The following is an 18860-nucleotide window of genomic DNA, read 5'->3' as shown; positions in this document are numbered from 1 at the left end:
TTTTCCCAGCCGGCTCCTCTAAAAACATCCCTTCTGGCTCTCTCCCAAACCCCGGCCTTGGCTCCATTTGCTCCTCCGCCAGTTGCTCCAGCTCGCGCCTTTTCCTCCCTCCCTCCCTCCCTAACCACAGAGCATCAGCCTGGCTGCCAGGATCTGAGATCCCAGGGTGGGAAGATCGGACCCACGAGAGAACCTCAGTGGATGGTCAGGGTTGGGGGGTCGTGTGGAATTTCTTGATCTGTGACCACCCAAGGTAAGAAAGGCCTGTTGGGCTTCCATTGCCTTCCTGGTTTATTTCTGTTTGTTTGTTCGTTTGTTTGTTTTCTGGTCTTTTCAGGCCTGGGGACTTGCAAGGCTGATGATCATTTCTTTAGTGAATGATTTCCCTGTGATTGGGGGGGGGGGGGGAATCACTCTTTTTGGATAAGCAGTTGGAGTTGTGCAAATCCAAGTCAGGAAATCGGATAAATGGATGCATGGTGTGTGGCAGATATTTGTGTGTGTGTGTGTGTGGGGGGGCACAGGGACAGTGTGTGTGTGACACTTTCGTGAGAAGATGGCTCACATCTTCTGAGTTTTTGTTGTTCGGTGTCGCAAGTGGGATTCGCTCTCTTGGGTTGTAGGTTCAGATCCAGTCTCTTGAAGACGTTGCTACAGTGCAGCTCTGTCGACTAGATTCCAATTTCGATGTATTTTCCTTTTTGTTTTTGTTTTTGTTTTTTAAAGTAATCATCTATGTATTTTCCGGTAGAGAAATCCAGAGACTGATATCCGGGATTTCTCTGTGGGAGAAAGAGAGAGCTATCATCATTCTTCATCTTGGAACTGGGGGTTCGAAGGGTAATCTGGAGGTGTTAAAAAATTCAAAAAAAATCTGATCCTCAGTTATTCATTGTGTTTGTTTTTTTAAAAAAATCAGTTCTAGGAAGGGTGCAAGAGATGGCATTTTTTTTGGTCACATCCATGAATAACAAGGCAAAGCGAAAGCCACCACCCAAAGTGGTTAAATAGCCATATTGGCCTGCTAGGCTGTCTGCTGTGGTAATTGCCAAGTGAATGTCTTGAATTTACTTGTTTACCTTATTTTCTTGGGGGGGGTTGCCACTACTGGAAACTTAATATAGGGGCCTTGTGGTTTTACTTTGTTTGTTTTGCCCACTCAAGGCTGTTGCTCTACCACTTGATCCACACCTCCACGTCTGGTTTTTGTTTTTCTGATTATTATTATTATTATTGCTGGTTCATTGGAGGCTAAGAGTCTCTTGGCTATTTTCCTGCCAGGTCTGGCTTTGAACCGCCGTCCTCCGGATCTCAGCCTTCTGAGTAGCTGGGATGACAGGCGTGAGCCACAGCGCTGGGCCGCTCATTGTGTTTGATGCTTGGGCTCCAGTCTCAACGGGCGCCGCTGCCTCTTGCCTGTCATTGGAGACTGCAGGAGGCTGAGGCGTGAGGATGGTGGTTTGAGGCCAGGCTTGGTCCAGACAAGTCCAAGAGACTCTTAGCTCCGAGGAGCCAGCAAAAAGGCACAAGTGGAGGTTGTGGTCCAAGTGGCGGAGCGCAGGCCTTGAGCAGAAAAAGCGAAGGGAGGACGCCCAGGCCCTGAGTTCAAGCTTCATTGTCAGCACCCACTAGAATGATAAAGCAAAGGGGGTAGTGCCCAGGTCCTGAGTTCAAGTCCCAGGCCAGCATTGAGACAGAGAGAGGGAGCGAGAGCAAGAGAGAGAGAGAGGAGATAGGAAAGAGAGAAGAGAGGAAGAAAAGGGACAGAGAGAGAGAGAGAGAAAGAGAGACAAGTGGGGGGGAGAGAGAGAAAGAAAAGGGACAGAGAGAGAAAAAAGAGAGACAGAGGAGAGAGAGAGAAAGAGAGAGAGAGAGAAAGAGAGAGAGAGAGAGGAGAGAGAAAGACCCACAACACGCCACATTCTTCCTGTCTCTCCAAGTGCCTGGGCGAGGACACACTGCTGAGGGTGTGCACACAGTACTGAGGGCGTGCAAATGGCTCTGAGGGTGGCACAGGACACTGAGGGTGTGCACATGGCACTGAGTGTGTGCACGCAGTGATGGGGGGTGTGTCCATGGCATGGAAATGTGCACCTACTGCTAGGTGTGCGCACAGGGTGCTGGGTGTGCACGCAGCCTATGCACATGGCCCTGTGGGTGTGCACACAGTGCTGAGGGAGTGCACACGATGCTGGGGGTGTGCTGAAGGTATGTGCACAGGGCCCTGGGGGTGTGCAGCTGCTCTCCTCCCCCAGGTGGAGATGGAGGACCGCTGCTACCCCATCATCTTCCCGGACAAGAGGAACTTCGGCCCTTCACGGCCGACTCCCTGGCGGCCATTGAGAGCGGCTCGCTGTCCAGAAGGAGAAGGAGAAGCGAGGCGAGCAGCTGGGGCCCGAGACGCCGCTCCGCCCGCAGCTCGACCTCAAGGCCTCCCGGAGGCTGCCCAAGCTCTACGGTGACATCCCCCGCGAGCTGGTGGCCCAGCCCCTGGAGGACCTGGACCCCTTCTACCGGAACCACAAGGTGGGGACAGGAGAGAGAGAGAGAGAGGGGGGCAGGCAAAGGAGCAGCCGGGCCCCGGGGGGGGGGGGGCTCGCACCTGCCATCCCAGCTACTCGGGAGGGAGGCCGGGGTCTGGAGGACCAGGGTTCAAGGCCAGCCTAGGCAGAAGGAAAGGCTGTGAGACTCTTATCTCCCAATAGACTACCACCAACTCTCCCCCCGCCCCCCCCCCGATCCAGAAGTAGAGCTGTGGTTCAAGTGGTAGAGCGCCATCCTTGAGTTAAAAAAAAAATAAAATGCTCAGGGGCAGAACCCAAGGCCCTGAGTTCAAATCCCGGGACTGGAACAACCAAACAAAATAAAGAAACAAGAACACACCAAAAAATGAAAACAAAATTCAGGGAGAGGGCTGGGATATAGCCTAGTGGCAAGAGTGCCTGTCTCGGATACCCGAGGCCCTAGGTTCGATTCCCCGACACCACATATACAGAAAACAGCAAAGCGGCGCTGTGGCTCAAGTGGCGAAGTGCTAGCCTTGAGCGGGAAGAAGCCAGGGACAGTGCTCAGGCCCCTGAGTCCAAGGCCCAGGACTGGCCAAAAAAAAAAAAAAAAAAAAAAAAAAATTCAGGGAGAGTCTTTGAGTTTAAGCCTCAGGACTGACACACACACACACACACACACACACACACCACACACACACACACACACTATGAGCATCCACACTTGCTTGCTATTTTGATTCTTCTGGGCCCCATTTCCCAGGTCAACACGAAGGCTTTCATTTGGCCCGCAGCTGATGGGCCTGTCACCCTAGCTACTAAGAGGAAGGTTGACGTCCCGAGGGTGGCGATTCGAGGCCAAGAATCCAGGCTGGAAAGTCCATGAGAAAGACTCTGATCTCCAATCAAACACACACACACACACACACACACACACACACACAGCCGGACGTGGAGCTGTGGCTCAAGTGGTTGAGTGCCAACCTTGAGCCAAAAAAACACAGTTCCCAAAGCCTTGAGTTCAAGCCCCAGGACCAACAACCCCATCTCTATTGAGGTTTGAACACACAGCCTTGCACTTAGTACATAGGGGTTCTACCAACTTGAGTCACAGCTCCAGCGAGCACTTGGCTATGAATTCCAGGCCACCATGTTGGAGAGAGAAAATCTGTATGCCCTGAAGAGTCACTACATATCTGATCAGAAAGCGAGTGTGTGTGTGTGTGTGTGTGTGTGTGTGTGTGTGTGTGTTGATCCTGCGGTTTGAACTCAGGGCCTGAGTATTGTCTCTTAACTCTTTCATTCAAAGCTGGTGCTCTACCGCTTGAGTCACAGCGCCACTTCCGGTTTTCTGGTGGTTCATTGGAGATCAGAGTCTCTTGGTAGATTTCCCTTGCCTGGGCTGGGCTGGCTTGGAACCAGGATCCTCTAGATCTCAGCCTCCTCCCTGAGTAGCTAGGATGCCATGACCGGCGTTAATCAACCCTGGGCGCCCGGCCATCATGGCCATAATGTGTGTGGTGTGTGTTGCTTGCCTGCAGACATTCATGGGTACTGAACAAGAAGAGGACCATCTACCGGTTCAGCGCCAAGCGGGCCTTGTTTATCCTGGGCCCGTTCCACCCGATCAGAAGCCTCGCTATCAAAATCTCCGTCCATTCATATCTTTCTGATGAGTCCGGATGTATTTTCCTGTAGTGGTTGTCTGGAAGCAGCTAGGGATGGGGTTGTACAAACCCTGAGCCGCTGGGATTCTGTGTGGTCGCTCTGAGCTGTCTGCGGTGGGTCTTTGGTTTCAAAAGGGGATACATTAAGGCATTATTATGCTCAATCAAGTATTATTATGATGATGGTGATGATTATGCCAGGCCTGGGCTTGAACTCAGGACCTGAGCGCTGTCCCTGAGCTTCTTTTGCTTAAGGCTAGCGCTCTACCACTTGAGCCACTGTGCCACTTCTGGCTTTCTGGGGATTCACTGGAGATAAGAGTCTCATGGGCTTTCCTGCCCTGGGCTGGCTTTGAACCCTGAGTCTCAGATCTCAGCCTCCTGAGTAGCTGGGATACCAGCGTGAGCCCCCACACCCCGCCCAGTCTCCACCTAGTCCTTTTCCTTCATCATCGAACTGGATAGATACCCAACCAAAGGCCCCAGGGTCCTGAGTTCAAGTCCCATCCAGGCATCAAAGTTCATTGTCTAGAGAGAGGGATGGGGGTATGGGTTTAGTTTGATTTCTCAGCCACCTTTCACTGTCTGAGAACAGACACAAGGTCGAAATGGTGGCCTGGTGACATCCAGCTCCAGTTCTGTGGCCACAGAGGATGGGCGGGCTCTTCTTTGCAGTGTGTCTGCCTTAATGGCCGCCCCTGTCACTTTGTTCAGTATGTTCATCATATGTACAGTGATCATCAACTGTGTGTTCATGGCTCTCTCCAGGGACAAAACCCCAGACACCTCTAGTGCCCGAGTACGTATTTATTTCTCCTTCCTTATTTCGAGCTCAGGGCCCAGGTGCTGCCCTGAAAAACCTTTACCTCCCTCTCAAGGCCGGGCGCTCTACCACTTGAGCCACAGCTCCACTTCCGGCTTTTTGCTGGTTCATTAGAGAAAAGAGCCTCACGGACTTTTCCTGCCCTGGGCTGGCTTTGAACCTGTGATCTTCCAGATCTCAGCCTGAGTCACTAGGATAACAGTTGTTAGTGTAAAGCCAGCCTGGATAGGGAAAGAACGAAACAATCCTGAGACTCTCAGCTCTAAGTGATGAGCCCAAAGCCGGAAGTGGAGGTGTGGTTCAAGTGGTAGAGCACCCAGCTTGGATGGAAAAAGCCAAGTAAGAGTGCAAGGACTTGAATTCCAACCTCGTTCTGGGCACAAAAGGGAACAAGAAAGGAAAGAAAATGGGGTGCTAAGCGCTAGAGAGTAGGTTTGTCATGTGATCCTCAGCTGTCTCTCAGAAATCCTACGTTCTAGAACTCACCAGAAGGGTGGTTTTGGTCCAAGACCCGGATGTTCCATCCTTCATTGAAATAGAATAAAATACCAAGGCTGGGTAAGGCGTTGATTTCCCTCCCTCCCCGCCATCTTTCATTCCGTCTCTTCCTCTTCGGAATGGTTTCTCTCATAGATACATCTCATGGGAATTTACAGTTTCGAAGCTGTAATAAAAATATTAGCCAGAGGTTTTATCCTGGATGAATTCTCGTTTCTCCGAGACCCCGTGGAACTGGTTGGATTCCATTGTCATTGGAACAGCGTAAGAAAATAATTAAGATTGTGTGTGTGTGTGTGTGTGTGTGTGTGTGTGTATGTGTGTGTCAGTCTGGGGCTTGAACTCAGGGCCTGGGCGCTGTCCCCTGAGCTTCTTTTTGCTCAAGGCTAGCACTCTACCACTTTGAGTCATCTATGGCGCCACTTCCTGTTTTCTGGGGGTTCAGTGGAGATGAGCGTCTCATGGACTTTCCTGCTCCATGCTGGCTTTGAACCTCGATCCTCCAGATCTCAGCCTCCCCAGTAGTTGGGATGACGGGCGTGAGCCACCATGCCCAGCTTATTTTAAGGATTTCTCTGCACCCATCAATGCAGCCCAACAGCAGTGTCCCTTTCAGGGATTCTCTGTCCTGGGCCTGCACAGGAGATACGGGGGCCTCCGCTTTCCTCAGCCCTTGGTGGAGACAGATCACACAGAACCTTCCAGAAGCAGTCCTTCCACAGATTTTTTTTTTGTGTTTACTTGACAGGATTGTTGCCTTCCAGACCCCTCTGACCCCGGTTCGGACCTTTCGTGTTTTCAGAGCTTTGAAAGCCATTTCAGTAGTGTAGGTAAGTGATTTTATTTTCACCAGTGGCTCTTAGAAAGTGTGTGTGTGTGTGTGTGTGTGTGTGTGTGTTGGTAATGAGCTTGAACTCAGGGCCTCACACTCTCATTCAAGCTGTGCTCTACCACTTGAACCACAGCTCCACCTCTGGCTTTTTTTTGGTGTGGTTCATGGAGATAAGAGTCTCTCAGATTTGTCTGTCCAGCCTGGCTTTGAACCGCATTCCTTAGATCTCAGCCTCTGAGTAGCTAGGATGACAGGTGTGAGCACTGGTGCCTGGCTCTGTGTATGTATATGTGGGTGTCAGTACTGGGTCTTGAACTCAGGGCCTGGGCACTGTCCCTGAGCTCGTCAGCTCAAGGCTAGCGCTCTACCACTTTGAGCCACAGCACCACTTCTGGTTTTCTGGTGGTTCATTGGGGATAGAGTTTCACAGAGGGCTGGGGATATAGCCTAGTGGCAAGAGTGCCTGCCTCGGATACACGAGGCCCTAGGTTCGATTCCCCAGCACCACATATGCAGAAAACGGCCAGAAGCGGTGCTGTGGCTCAAGTGGCAGAGTGCTAGCCTTGAGCGGGAAGAAGCCAGGGACAGTGCTCAGGCCCTGAGTCCAAGGCCCAGGACTGGCCAAAAAAAAAAAAAAAAAAAAAAAAAAAAGAGTTTCACAGACTTTCCTGTGCTTGAACCAGGATCCTTAGATCTCAGTCTCCAGTCCTGGGGTTTAAATTCAGTCTCCTCCTCTTATTTGGCTTTGAGCGCTACACTTGATCCACCCCTCCACTTCTGGCTTTCTTTTTTTTTTTTTTGCTGGTTGATTGGAGACAAGAGTCTCTTGGATTTGTCTACCAGGGTTGGCTTCAAACCACGATCCTCTAGATCTCAGCCTCCTGAGTGGCTAGGAGGACCATGTGTGAGCCCATCTGTGCCCTTCTTGCCTAATTTGCTGAGTGCAATTGCAGCCTTTTGCCCTTCTCCTCAGGCCTGAAGGTCATCGTGGGGGCTTTGCTGCGCTCGGTGAAGAAGCTGGTCGATGTGATGGTGCTCACCTTGTTCTGTGCTTAGCATCTTCGCCCTGGTAGGTCAGCAGCTCTTCATGGGGAATTTGAACCAGAAGTGTGTCAAAGACAGCTGTATCAATACTACTGACTGGAACACGAATGGTAAGCAGCCCATCTGTGGTTCTTCAGGGTGTGCAGGGCCTACTTTTCATTACCTACATTTTAGATAGTGAGTTATCTGCTTTCAGTGATCTACTGTTAATTAATGGTTCACCCTGGTCTTAGCATATGATAGAATTTCCTTTAAAAAAAGTATTATTACTATTACTGCTATTCCTCCTCCTCCTCCTCCTCCTCCTCCTCCTCTTTTTCCCAGTACTGGGACTTGAATTCAGGGCGTGGGCACTATCCCATAGCTGTTTTTTTCCCCTCAAGGCTGGCTCTTACCATTTTGAGCCACACCTCCACCTCCAGCTTTTTGCTGCTTAATTGGAGATAAAAGTCTCAGATTTGCCTACTCAGGCTGACTGGCTAGCTGATGTATAGGTGGCTTGCTGGCTGGATAAATGGATGGATGGATAGGTGGGTAGGTGGATGGGTGAATAGGTGGGTGGGTAGATGGATGGATAGATGGATGCTGGAGGTAGGTGGGTGGGTTAATGGGTGAGTATATGTATGGATGGGTGGATGAATGGATGGGTGGGATGATAAATGGATGGGTGGATGGATGGATAAATATATGGGTAGATGGATGGATAGATGGATAGGTGAGTGGGTGAATGGATAAATGGATGGGTGGATGGATAGATGGGTGGGTAGAATGGATGGATAGGTAGATGGGTTGGTAAGTGGCTGGATGAATGGATGTATGGTTGGATGGGTGGGTGGATGGGTGGATGAATGGATGGATGGATAGATGAATGGGTGGGTGGGTGGGTAAGTGGAAGCATGGGTGGGGAGATAGATGGGTAGGTTGGTGGATAGATGGATGGATGGATGGGTGGGTGAAGGGGTGGATGGGTGGATGGTTGGGTTGATAGATGGATGGGTGGATAGATGGATAAATGTATGGACAGACGGATGGATAGATGGATAGGTGGTTGAGTGGATGGGTGAATGGATGGATGGATAGATGGGTAAGTGGATGGGTGAATGGATAAATGGATGGATGGGTGGGTAGATGAATGGGAGTAAGTGGAGAATGTGTCATATGTTCTCTTTTTCTTTTCAGTGTTTTTTAAATCTGAAATTCCATTTTTCTCCCCTTCTCTCAGAGTCTTGCTTTGTGAAAGAAAACAAGAGCAAAGATTTCATAATGTGTGGCCACTGGCTTGGTAGCAGGTAAGAGGTTAAAATGCTCCATTTTGCTACCGATCAGGACACTTCCAGGCCTTTTAGAATGATGTGCAACAGTGTCTTCATGTATGGAGGAAGCAATGGTGACACTTCTCAAACAGTGCCAGTATTTTTGTGGCTTTTGGGTCAGTTGTGAACCCAGGGCCTGGGCGCTATCTCCAAGCTCTTTTGCTCAAGGCTAGCGCTCTGTCACTTGAGCCATATATGGCGCCACTTCCGGTTTTCTGGTGGTTCATTGGAGATCAGATTCTCATAGACTTTCCTTCCTGGGCTGGTTTTGAACCTCTATCCTCTAGATCTCAGCCTCCTGAGTAGCTAGGATTACACTTTATATTTCCATTAGAAGCTGGCTAATATGAGTGCATTAATCAATCCATTGGAGAATAATCAGCAAGTAGTGCTATTTAAGATGACAGTGTGGGTTCTTGGAAGGCAGAGGTGTGTGGGGCCTCTATAGATCCTGCCTTCGGGATCTTCTAGGGATTTGTGATGGCAGGTCAAGTTCTCTCTAAAGAACACTGTCACAGTGAGGCACTGGTGGCTCACGCCTGTCTCCCCAGCTAACTCAGGAGGCTGAGCTCTAGAGGATCGTGGTTCAAAGCCAGTCTGGGCAGGAAAGTCCATGAGACTCTTATCTCCAAAGAACAACCAGAAACCGGAAGTGGCGCTGTGGCTCAAGGGCTAGAGCACTAGCCTTGAGCAAAAAGAGCTCAGGGACAGCACCCAGGCCCAGAGTTCAAGCCCCAAGACTGGCACCAGAAAATAAAATACAGAGTTATGGATGGAGAAAGGGTTGGGTTGGGAAAACGGGGGAAATGATTCCTTCTCTGTTTCCCCAATCTAGATCTTGTCCCAGTAATTCGAAATGCAATAAAACCCAAATAAATCCTGACCATGGCTTCACGAATTTTGACAACTTCGGGTGGTCTTTCCTCGCTATGTTCCGGCTCATGACCCAAGATTCGTGGGAGAAACTTTACAGACAGGTCAGCTACCAATAATCTCTTTCCTTCTCCCTCCTCCACAATCTCCTTGCTGATCTATTATTTAGTAACAAACAAACAAACAAAATCTAACATGTGCCAGGCACTGGTGGCTCACGCCTGTCATCCCAGCTACTCAGGAGGCTGAGATCTGGAGGATCGTGGTTCAAAGCCAGCCAGGGCAGGAAAGTCTGTGAGACTCAAATCTTCAATGAACCAGCAGAAAACTGGAAGTGGAGCTGTGGCTCAAACTGGTAGAGGGCTAACCTTGAGCAAAAAGAAGCTCAGGGACAGCGCCCAGGCCCTGAGTTCAAGCCCCACTGCCAACTAAAACAATGAACAAAAAAACCCCTCCCATTTTGGTTATCTCTTTCCACTGGGGTTGGCAGCCTGTCTCAGTTGGTAGAGCACTAGCCAATGAGCAAAAGCATCAGGTACTGAGTTCAAATCCCAGTCTCAGACCAAAAGAAAAGAAAGAAAAGGAATTCTTTCAGATGACTAAAAGAAAGCCACTATATTGATAGAATTATTCAAGACAACTTTCCTGTCCCTGTCAAGATCATCTCCAGATTTCCTACAGCTTGAAGGTTTCCACGCCTCATATCTGTTGCCTTTTTAAATTTATTTTTAATCAATTATAATATCTAATCAGCTCATATGTATTGTGTCAGTGCTGGGACTTGAACTCAGGGCCCGGGTTGTGCTGTCCCTGAGCTCTGTTTTGCTCTACCACTTGGAGCCCTCGGTGGCGCCACTTCCAGTTTCCTGGTGGTTCATTGGAGATCAGAGTCTCACAGACATTTCTTGCCTGGGCTGGTTTTAAACCATGATCTTCCAGATGGCATGCAAATGAGATGCAAAGGAGAATGCAAACAAGCCACACATGTGGCCCCTGTCCCCCGGCAGACGCTGCGCACCTCGGGGCTGTACTACGTGTTCTTCTTCATGATGGTCATCCTGTTGGGCTCCTTCTACCTGCTGAACTTGACGCTGGCCGTGGTCACCATGGCCTACGAGGAACAGAACAGAAACGTGGCCGCCGAGACCGAGGCCAAGGAGAAAATGTTCCAGGAGGCTCAGCAGCTGCTCCGGGAGGAGAAGGAGGTGAACCTGCTCCCATCCCTTCCCACCTCTTCCCTTCCCTCCTCCTTTCCTTCTCTTCTCCCATGCCCTTCCCTTTTCTTCTTCCTCTCCTTTTAAAAATTATTTTATTTGGTATATACCATTATTTTTGTCAGTCCCGGGGCTTGAACTCAGGACCTGGGTGCTGTCCCTGAGCTTCTTTTACTCAAGGCTAGCGCTCTACCACTTGAGCCACAGCACCACTTATGGTTCCCTGGTGGTTTCATTGGAGATAAGCATCTCATGGACTTTCCTGCCCCAGGCTGGCTTTGAACCCCAATCCTCCAGATCTCAGCCTCCTGAAGAGCTGGAATCACAGGCGTGAGCCACTAGCCCGCAACTTCCTTCATTGCCTTTGTTAATTGTTTTCCGCCCCCTAAGGCTCTGGTTGCTATGGGAATGGACCGGACATCACTGAATTCCCTTCAAGCATCATCCTTTTCCCCCACAAAAAGGAAGTTCTTTGGCAAGAAGAAAAGGAAATCGTTCTTTTTAAAGCAAGCTAGAAAAGACAATGCTCCAGGATCCGACTCTGAGGAGGAATCTCCCAGAAATGTAAGTCTTGTGCAAGCCATTCAAGATGTCTGCGGTGTGGTGGGTGGGGTGGGAGCCGGGAGGGCAGGTCGCTGTCCTGACGATCAATCACCAAGGATTCTTTCCTTCATTTCCTCATTTACCCACCTGCACACACCTGCATGCCATTGCTTGTCTCTCCAATGTCCCATTTATTTACTAATGTCTACTTGAACCGTGCACCCTGGTCCCTATTCACGAGGAACCAGAAACAGACTTAAAAAATACACAGTTCCACCAGGGCACGGGTGGCTCACGCCTGTCATCCCAGCTACTCAGGAGGCTGAGCTATGAGGATCACAGTTCAAAGCCAGCCCAGGCAGGAAAGTCCATGAGACTCTCATGAGTCCATGAGAAAATGGGAAGTGGTGCTGTGGCTCAAGTGGTAGAGCGCTAGCCTTGAGTGAAAGACGCTCCCTGAGTTCAAGACCCAGGTCTGGCATAAATAAATGAATGTATGTCTGTTCACAATGGCTTTTCTTCTTTTTCTTTTTGGCCAGTCCTGGGCCTTGGACTCAGGGCCTGAGCACTGTCCCTGGCTTCTTGTTGATCACGGCTAGCACTCTGCCAACTTGAGCCACAGCGCCACTTCTGGCCATTTCTTATATATGTGGTGCTGGGGATTCGAACCCTGGGCTTCATGTATAGGAGACAAGCGCTCTTGCCACTAGGCCATATTCCCAGCCCTCATGATGGCTTTTCTTGCAGTCACATCTTCTCCAGCAAACCAAGCGGCTGTCCCAGAATTTGCCCATGGATCTGTTTGATGAACACGCGGACCCCCTGCAAAGGCAGAGAGCACTGAGCGCTGTCAGCATTCTTACCATCACCATACAAGGTGAGGCCCACCACTAAGTCCATGGCGGGGGGGGCGGGGAATCTGACTCCAATCTTGTGTCCATTCTTCCCTCCCTGGTCCTCCAGGAGTCTTCCCCACTTCACTGCACCCACATTTCTTACGTGTGTGTGTGTGTGTGTGTGTGTGTGTGTGTGTGTGTGTGCAATCTTCCATACCATCCTACAAAGAATAACTTCTCCCTCTTGAAGGCATGGTAAGCAAAGTGGTTTGGAGACAATGCTTCCTCCATGCTGGGCATGTGGCTTAGTGGTAGAGTGCTCGCCTAGCATGCATGAGGCCCTGGGTTTGAGTCCTCAGCACCACATATATAGAAAAAACTGGAAGTGGCGCTGTGGCTCACGTGGTAGAGTGCTAGCCTTGAGCAAAAAGAAGCCAGGGACAGTGCTCAGGCCCTGAGTTCAAGCCCCAGGACCAACCCAAAAAAAATGTAGAATACAAAAGAGGTAAAGTGGGCTGGGAATGTGGCCTAGTGGTAAAATGCCCACCTTGCATACATGAAGCCCTGGGTTTGATTCCTCAGCACCACATACACAGAAAAAGCCGGAAGTGGCACTGTGGCTCACGTGGTAGAGTGCTAGCCTTGAGCACAAAGAAGCTCAGGGACAGTGCTCAGGCCCTGAGTTCAAGTCCCATCACTGACCAAAGGAAAACAAAAACTAAGTCATGGGCTGGGCATATGGCCTAGTGGCAAGAGTGCTCGCCTCGTATACATGAGGACCTGGGTTCAATTCCCCAGCACCACATATACAGAAATGGCCAGAAGTGGCGCTGTGGCTCAAGTGGCAGAGTGCTAGCCTTGAGCAAAAAGAAGCCAGGGACAGTGGTCAGGCCCTGAGTCCAAGCCCCAGGACTGGCCAAAAAAAAAAAATAAATAAAATAAAAAACCTAAGTCATTCAGCCTCACTGCTTGGCGAGTTGAAGTTGAATTCTTTCCGTTTCTTCCTTAGAAAAAGAAAAATCCCAGGAGCCTTGTCTCCCTTGTGGGGAAAACATGGCGTCCAGGTACCTGGTATGGAACTGTAGCCCCCGCTGGCTGTGCATCAAGAAGGTGCTGAGGATCATCATGCTGGACCCCTTCACCGAGCTGGCCATCACTCTCTGCATCGTCACCAACACCGTGTTCCTAGCCATGGAGAACCACCAGATGGAGGAGAATCTCCAGACCATCCTGAGAACGGGCAACTGGGTAATTTCTGCCTCTCAGCACCTCGGTAGCCATCTTGGAAGGTTGGTCAAGTGACCTAAAGGGAATGAGGCCTTGGGTTCCTGTCACAAGTGGTACAGGGAAGAGATCACTACTCTAAAAACACACCCAAATCCAGGACTGGGCATGTGGCTTAGTGGTAGAGCGCTCGCCTAGCATGCATGAAGCCCTGGGTTCGATTCCTCAGTACCACAGACACAGAAATGGAGCTGTGGCTCAGGTGGTCGAGTGCTAGCCTTGAGCAAAAGAAGCTCAGGCACAGCACCCAGGCCCTGAGTTCAAGCCCTAGGAGTGGCAAAAAAACAACAACCCCCAAATCCAAATTGGGATGATGATGGTGGCTCACACCTGTCATTCTAGCACCTCAGGAGCCCAGGATCTGATGGTTCAAGGCCAGCCAGGGCAGGAAAGTCCATGAGACTCTTACCTCCAATGAACCACCAGAAAACCAGAAGTGGCGCTGTGGCTCAAAGTGAAAGAGCTTAGGGACAGCACCCAGGCCACAACTGACACACACACACACACACACGTTGTGCTGTACTTGTGAAGTGATATGTGGAATTGAAGCCACCCTGTGCAATGTGACTTCAAGATCATCATCAAAATGCAAAACAAAAAGGATCCAAAAGGGTATGTGCATTGTCCAAAGGGCCCTACATGCCCAGGATTTTAATCAGATGGATCCCCCTCATTCACCCTCCTTCCCCATGCCCCTGAGTCGCCAATGGCTTTTAGTGAGGTTAACAATACCCCCCCATCTTTATTCCCATATGCAAAGTATTTCAGTGTTTATTCTCCAATATTCCTCTCTAAACAGTCTTAGAATTACAAACATCTTCCCACCCTCCCTCCCTCCCTTTCAGTTATCAATTCTATAATTGATGTATCTATTAATTATCTATCTTGTGTATATATATCATGCATGTATATAATCTATCTGCCTATTATCTATGCTTGTACCTATTATTTACCTACTTATCATCTATCATCTATTGATGGATCTATCAATCATCTACCACCTCATCTACCTACATCTATCATCTGTCTGTCTGTCCATCTATCATCCATCTATGTTTATAGTCTGCCTGCCTGCCTACCTGTCTATTAAATCTATTAATCATCTGTCTGTCTGTGTCTATGTTATCTATCATCTCCCTGTCTGTCTGCCTGTCCATCTGTCTGCCTGTTACATCTCCATCAATCATCTATCATCTGTCTATGTTATCTATCATCTCCCTATCTAATCTCTATCTATCTATCTATCTATCTATCTATCTATCTATCTATCTATCTATCATCTAGCTCACCCATCTCTTATACACACATATGTTTATATAAGCACATACATGTATGTGTGTGTAACATGTACACATTTACATATATTTATGTTTTGGGTCTAGCTTCATATAGGAGAGGAACCCCTCACTTGTGTCCTTCTAAGCTTGGCTCCTTCACATAGGCATGGGGATCCCCAGAATGATTCCTTTATTCCTTTATTTATTTGTTTTTGTGTTGGTCCTGGGAATTGAACTCAGGGCCTGGGCACTGTCTCTGAGCTTTTGTGTTTAAGTCAAGGCTCTACCACTTGAGCCACAACTCCATTTCAGGCTTTCTGTTTGGATGGTTCATTGGAGAGAAGAGTCTCCCGGACTTTCCTACCCAGGCTGGCTTTGAACCGCGATCCTCTAGATCTCAGCCTCTTGAGGAACTGGGATGACAGGCGTGAGCCACCAGGGCTCACGGCTCATCCTGAACCATTCCTCAACACTTAGCCTGGGAAGGACACTCAGCTCATTCATCGCCTCCTTCTCCTGGGCCCCACGGCAGGTTTTCACCGGCATTTTCATCGTGGAGATGTTCCTAAAGATCATTGCACTCGATCCCTACCACTACTTCCGCCATGGCTGGAACATCTTCGACTGCATTGTTGCTCTTCTGAGCTTTGTTGATGTCATGATCAATCTCTCCAATCAAAGCTGGTCTTTCCTTCGATCTTTCAGAGTGGTGAGCTTCCTCCCCTCCCTCCCTCCTCTTCCCACCTTCCCTCCCTCCTTCCCTCCCTCCCTCTTTCCTCTTCCCTCCCTTCCTCTTTCCCCTTCCCTCCCTCCCTCTTTCCCCTTCCCACCCTCCCTCCCTCCCTTCCTTCCTTTCATCTATCAATTTATAATCTATGTGTCTATTAATTATCTTTTCTATATATCATGCATGTATATCATCTATCTGCCTATTATCTATGCTTAAATCTATCTGCCTACATCCCTATCCCGGTCTATTTATCTATCAATGGATCTAGCAGTCTATCCATCCAATGGATCTATCAACCATCTGCCTATCTCATCAATCAATCATCTACCTATCTCATCTACCTATCTGTCTGTCCGTTATATCTATCAACAATCTATGTATCCATCTATCTATGTATGTAATTTGTCTGTCTGCCTGCCTGCCTCTCTGTCTGTCTATTGCATCTATTTATCCATCCGTCCGTTCATCCATCCATCTGTTATGTATCTCTCATCTACCTATCTCCCCCTTCCTCCCTCCCTCTGACTTTCTTTTTCCTCCCCTCTCATATGAGTACTGGAACCTGAACTCTTTTTTTTGGCCAGTCCTGGGGCTTGAACTCGGGGCCTGAGCACTGTCCCTGGCTTCTTCCCGCTCAAGGCTAGTACTCTGCCACCTGAGCCACAGCGCCCCTTCTGGTCGTTTTCCATATATGTGGTACTGGGGATTCGAACCGAGAGCTTCATGTGTTGGAGGCAAGCACTCTTGCCACCAGGCCATATTCCCAGCCCCCCGAACTCACTCTTTGAGTAGAATTTCTCTGTCGTATCAGGAGAGCCTTCCTTCCTTCCTTCCTTCCTTCTTTCCTTCTTTTCCTCCCTCCCGCCCTCCTTCCCTCTCTCCGTCTCTCTCTCTCTCTCTTGATACTGGGGTGTGAATTTAGGGCCTTATACTCACTCGCCTTCCTTGTTTTGCTGATGTCCTATCATCCGAGCCATGCCTCCTGCCTGGATTGTTTTTTGCCAGTCCTGGGCCTTGAACTCAGGGCCTGACCACTGTCCCTGAACTCTATCCCTTGAGCCATGCACCTCTACTTGTAGCTTTTGGCTAATGGATTGGACATTAACAATCTCATGGATTTTTGTCTGCTAGGCTGGCTTTGAACCAAGATCCTCAGATATCAGCCTCCTACAGCAGCTGCAATGACAGGCGTGAGCCACGTGTGTGTGTGTGTGTGTGTGTGTGTGTGTGTGTGTGTGTATGTGTGTACTTTTTCATCCTAAAATTTTTCCAAACTTTTCTTCTACTTTAACCACACCCTCCTTTTTTTTTTTTTTTTTGGCTTCAGGCTGGTGCTCTACCACTTGAGCCACAGCACCACTTCCAGACTTTTCTGAGTAGTTTATTGAAGATAAGAGTCATGGGGCTGAGAATATGGCCTAGTGGTAGAGTGCTCGCCTCATATACATGAAGCCCTGGGTTCGATTCCTCAGCACCGCACATATAGATAAAAGCCAGAAGCTGTGCTGTAGCTCAAGTGGTAGAGTGCTAGCCTTGAGCAAAAAGAAGCCAGGGACAGTGCTCAGGCCCCCAGTCCATGCCCCAGGACTGGCAACAAAAACAAAACAAATAAACAACAACAACAACATAAAGAGTCTTGTGGATCCTACTGCCCACAGCTGGCTTTGAACCATGATCCTCTAGATCTCAGCTTCCTGACTAGCTGGGATGACAGGCGTGAGCCCCCGATGCCTGGCTCCCTAGAGAACTTTAAAGTCACCTCATCTATCATTGAGGAAGATCATTTGCCTTGAACTGGGTTTATTTTTTTCCTTTTCTGTTGATTTATTGATTTGGGGGTTGTTCTTGCTTTTCCACAGTTAAGGGTCTTCAAGTTAGCCAAGTCCTGGCCCACTTTAAACATATTGATCAAGATTATCGGCCACTCGGTGGGAGCGCTGGGCAATCTGACCGTGGTCCTGGCCATCGTGGTGTTTATTTTCTCAGTGGTGGGCATGCAGCTTTTTGGCAATAACTTTGGTGCCCTGAAGGTGGGAAAATTCTGCACCGAGAAGGACTATTCGTGCTACCGGCGCTGGCACATGGGAGACTTCTACCATTCCTTCCTGGTGGTGTTCCGCATCCTATGCGGGGAGTGGATCGAGAACATGTGGGAATGTATGCGCACGCACCCTAACAACAACCAGCCGGTCTGCATCATTGTCTTCGTGTCCATCATGGTGATAGGAAAACTTGTGGTGAGATGTTATATGTTAGTTTATTATGATGATTATTTTGTGCGTGTGGGTCCCAGGACTTGAACTCACAGCCTGGGCTCTGTCTCTGAGCTTCTTTGACTCGAGGCTAGCGCTCTACCACTTGAGCCACATATGGCGCCACTTCCGGTTTCCTGGTGGTTCATGGGAGATCAGAGTCTCATGGACTTTCCTGTCCGGGGCTGGCTTTGAACCTTGATCCTCAGATCTCAGCTTCCTGAGCAGCTGGGATGACAGGCGTGAGCCACTGACACCCATCTTTCCTTGTTTGGAGTTTGTCTCTTGGGATAGGAGTGGACGTGGTGGGGGGGATTTTGTTCTTGAATGTCATTGGTACCTCAGTTTCCCTCATCGATGCTCTTTCTTCCTGACCCCACTTACAGGTGCTCAACCTCTTCATCGCATTACTGCTCAATTCCTTCAGCAACGAGGAGAGGTACGGACATCCAGATGGGGAGGCCAGGAAGACCAAAGTCCAGCTGGCCATGGACCGGTTCCGGCGGGCCTTTGCTTTTCTGATCCGCACTCTTGAGCATTTCTTCTGCAAGGCATGCCGGAGGCAACGTTTACCCCAGCCAGGAGAGACGACAGAAAACTACGTTGCTGAGAACAAAGATAGGAATCCTTTGGTCACCAAGATGAAAAAAGGAGGATTAAAGTCCTGGGAGGAACTTGATGGCTTCACACCAGCCCGGAAGACCTCAGGCCCAGAGTACGATCGGATTCGACTGGCCCCACTCGCAGAGGAAGAAGTGGATGTCGAAGATTCAGATAGAGATAATGCCTTGTCCACCACTGTGCAATCTGAGGCTGAACGACAGGTAGGAAGGCTCATGTGGTACCTGAGTGCTCACCAGACATGGAGAGCTAGAGTTATCACCTGCCTGAGTCTAACCATCAGGGGAGGAGGTTAAGGATGTTTAAATGTGGTAGGCAGATGGGTGCCAGTTGCTCCTGCCTGCTGTCCTAGCTACTCAGGAGGCTGAGATCTGGAGGATCATGGTTTAAAGTCAACCCCAGGGCAGGAAAGTCTATGAGATTGATTTCTAATAAACTACTTAGAAAACAATCTGCAGGTGGCGCTGTGGGTCAAGGTGGTAGAGCACTAGCCTGGGGCAAAAGGTATCAGGGACAGTGCCCAAGCCCTGAGTTCAAGCCCCAGGACAC

At 49.4% G+C, this 18860-nt stretch overlaps 1 protein-coding gene across 1 annotated transcript in view; it reads left to right on the top strand.

The window, feature by feature from the left end:
- Positions 1-223: 223 nt before the first annotated feature.
- Scn11a (sodium voltage-gated channel alpha subunit 11) overlaps positions 224-18860 on the top strand; it is a 36469-nt gene continuing 17832 nt past the window's right edge. The window contains 21 exon segments of the mRNA XM_048334670.1: positions 224-253; positions 2256-2307; positions 2310-2342; positions 2345-2526; positions 4046-4054; positions 4056-4165; positions 4877-4970; positions 5628-5717; positions 5719-5756; positions 6241-6320; positions 7295-7374; positions 7376-7478; positions 8591-8657; positions 9517-9658; positions 10562-10759; positions 11159-11332; positions 12059-12188; positions 13157-13395; positions 15241-15417; positions 17298-17675; positions 18077-18514. Coding sequence (XP_048190627.1) covers positions 2262-2307; positions 2310-2342; positions 2345-2526; positions 4046-4054; positions 4056-4165; positions 4877-4970; positions 5628-5717; positions 5719-5756; positions 6241-6320; positions 7295-7374; positions 7376-7478; positions 8591-8657; positions 9517-9658; positions 10562-10759; positions 11159-11332; positions 12059-12188; positions 13157-13395; positions 15241-15417; positions 17298-17675; positions 18077-18514 — 2808 coding nt within the window. The 5' untranslated portion in view covers positions 224-253; positions 2256-2261.

Source organism: Perognathus longimembris, chromosome 26 (assembly GCF_023159225.1).
Source record: "Perognathus longimembris pacificus isolate PPM17 chromosome 26, ASM2315922v1, whole genome shotgun sequence".
Taxonomy (NCBI): Eukaryota; Metazoa; Chordata; class Mammalia; order Rodentia; family Heteromyidae; genus Perognathus; species Perognathus longimembris.
This window is presented reverse-complemented; position numbering and strand designations above follow the sequence as displayed.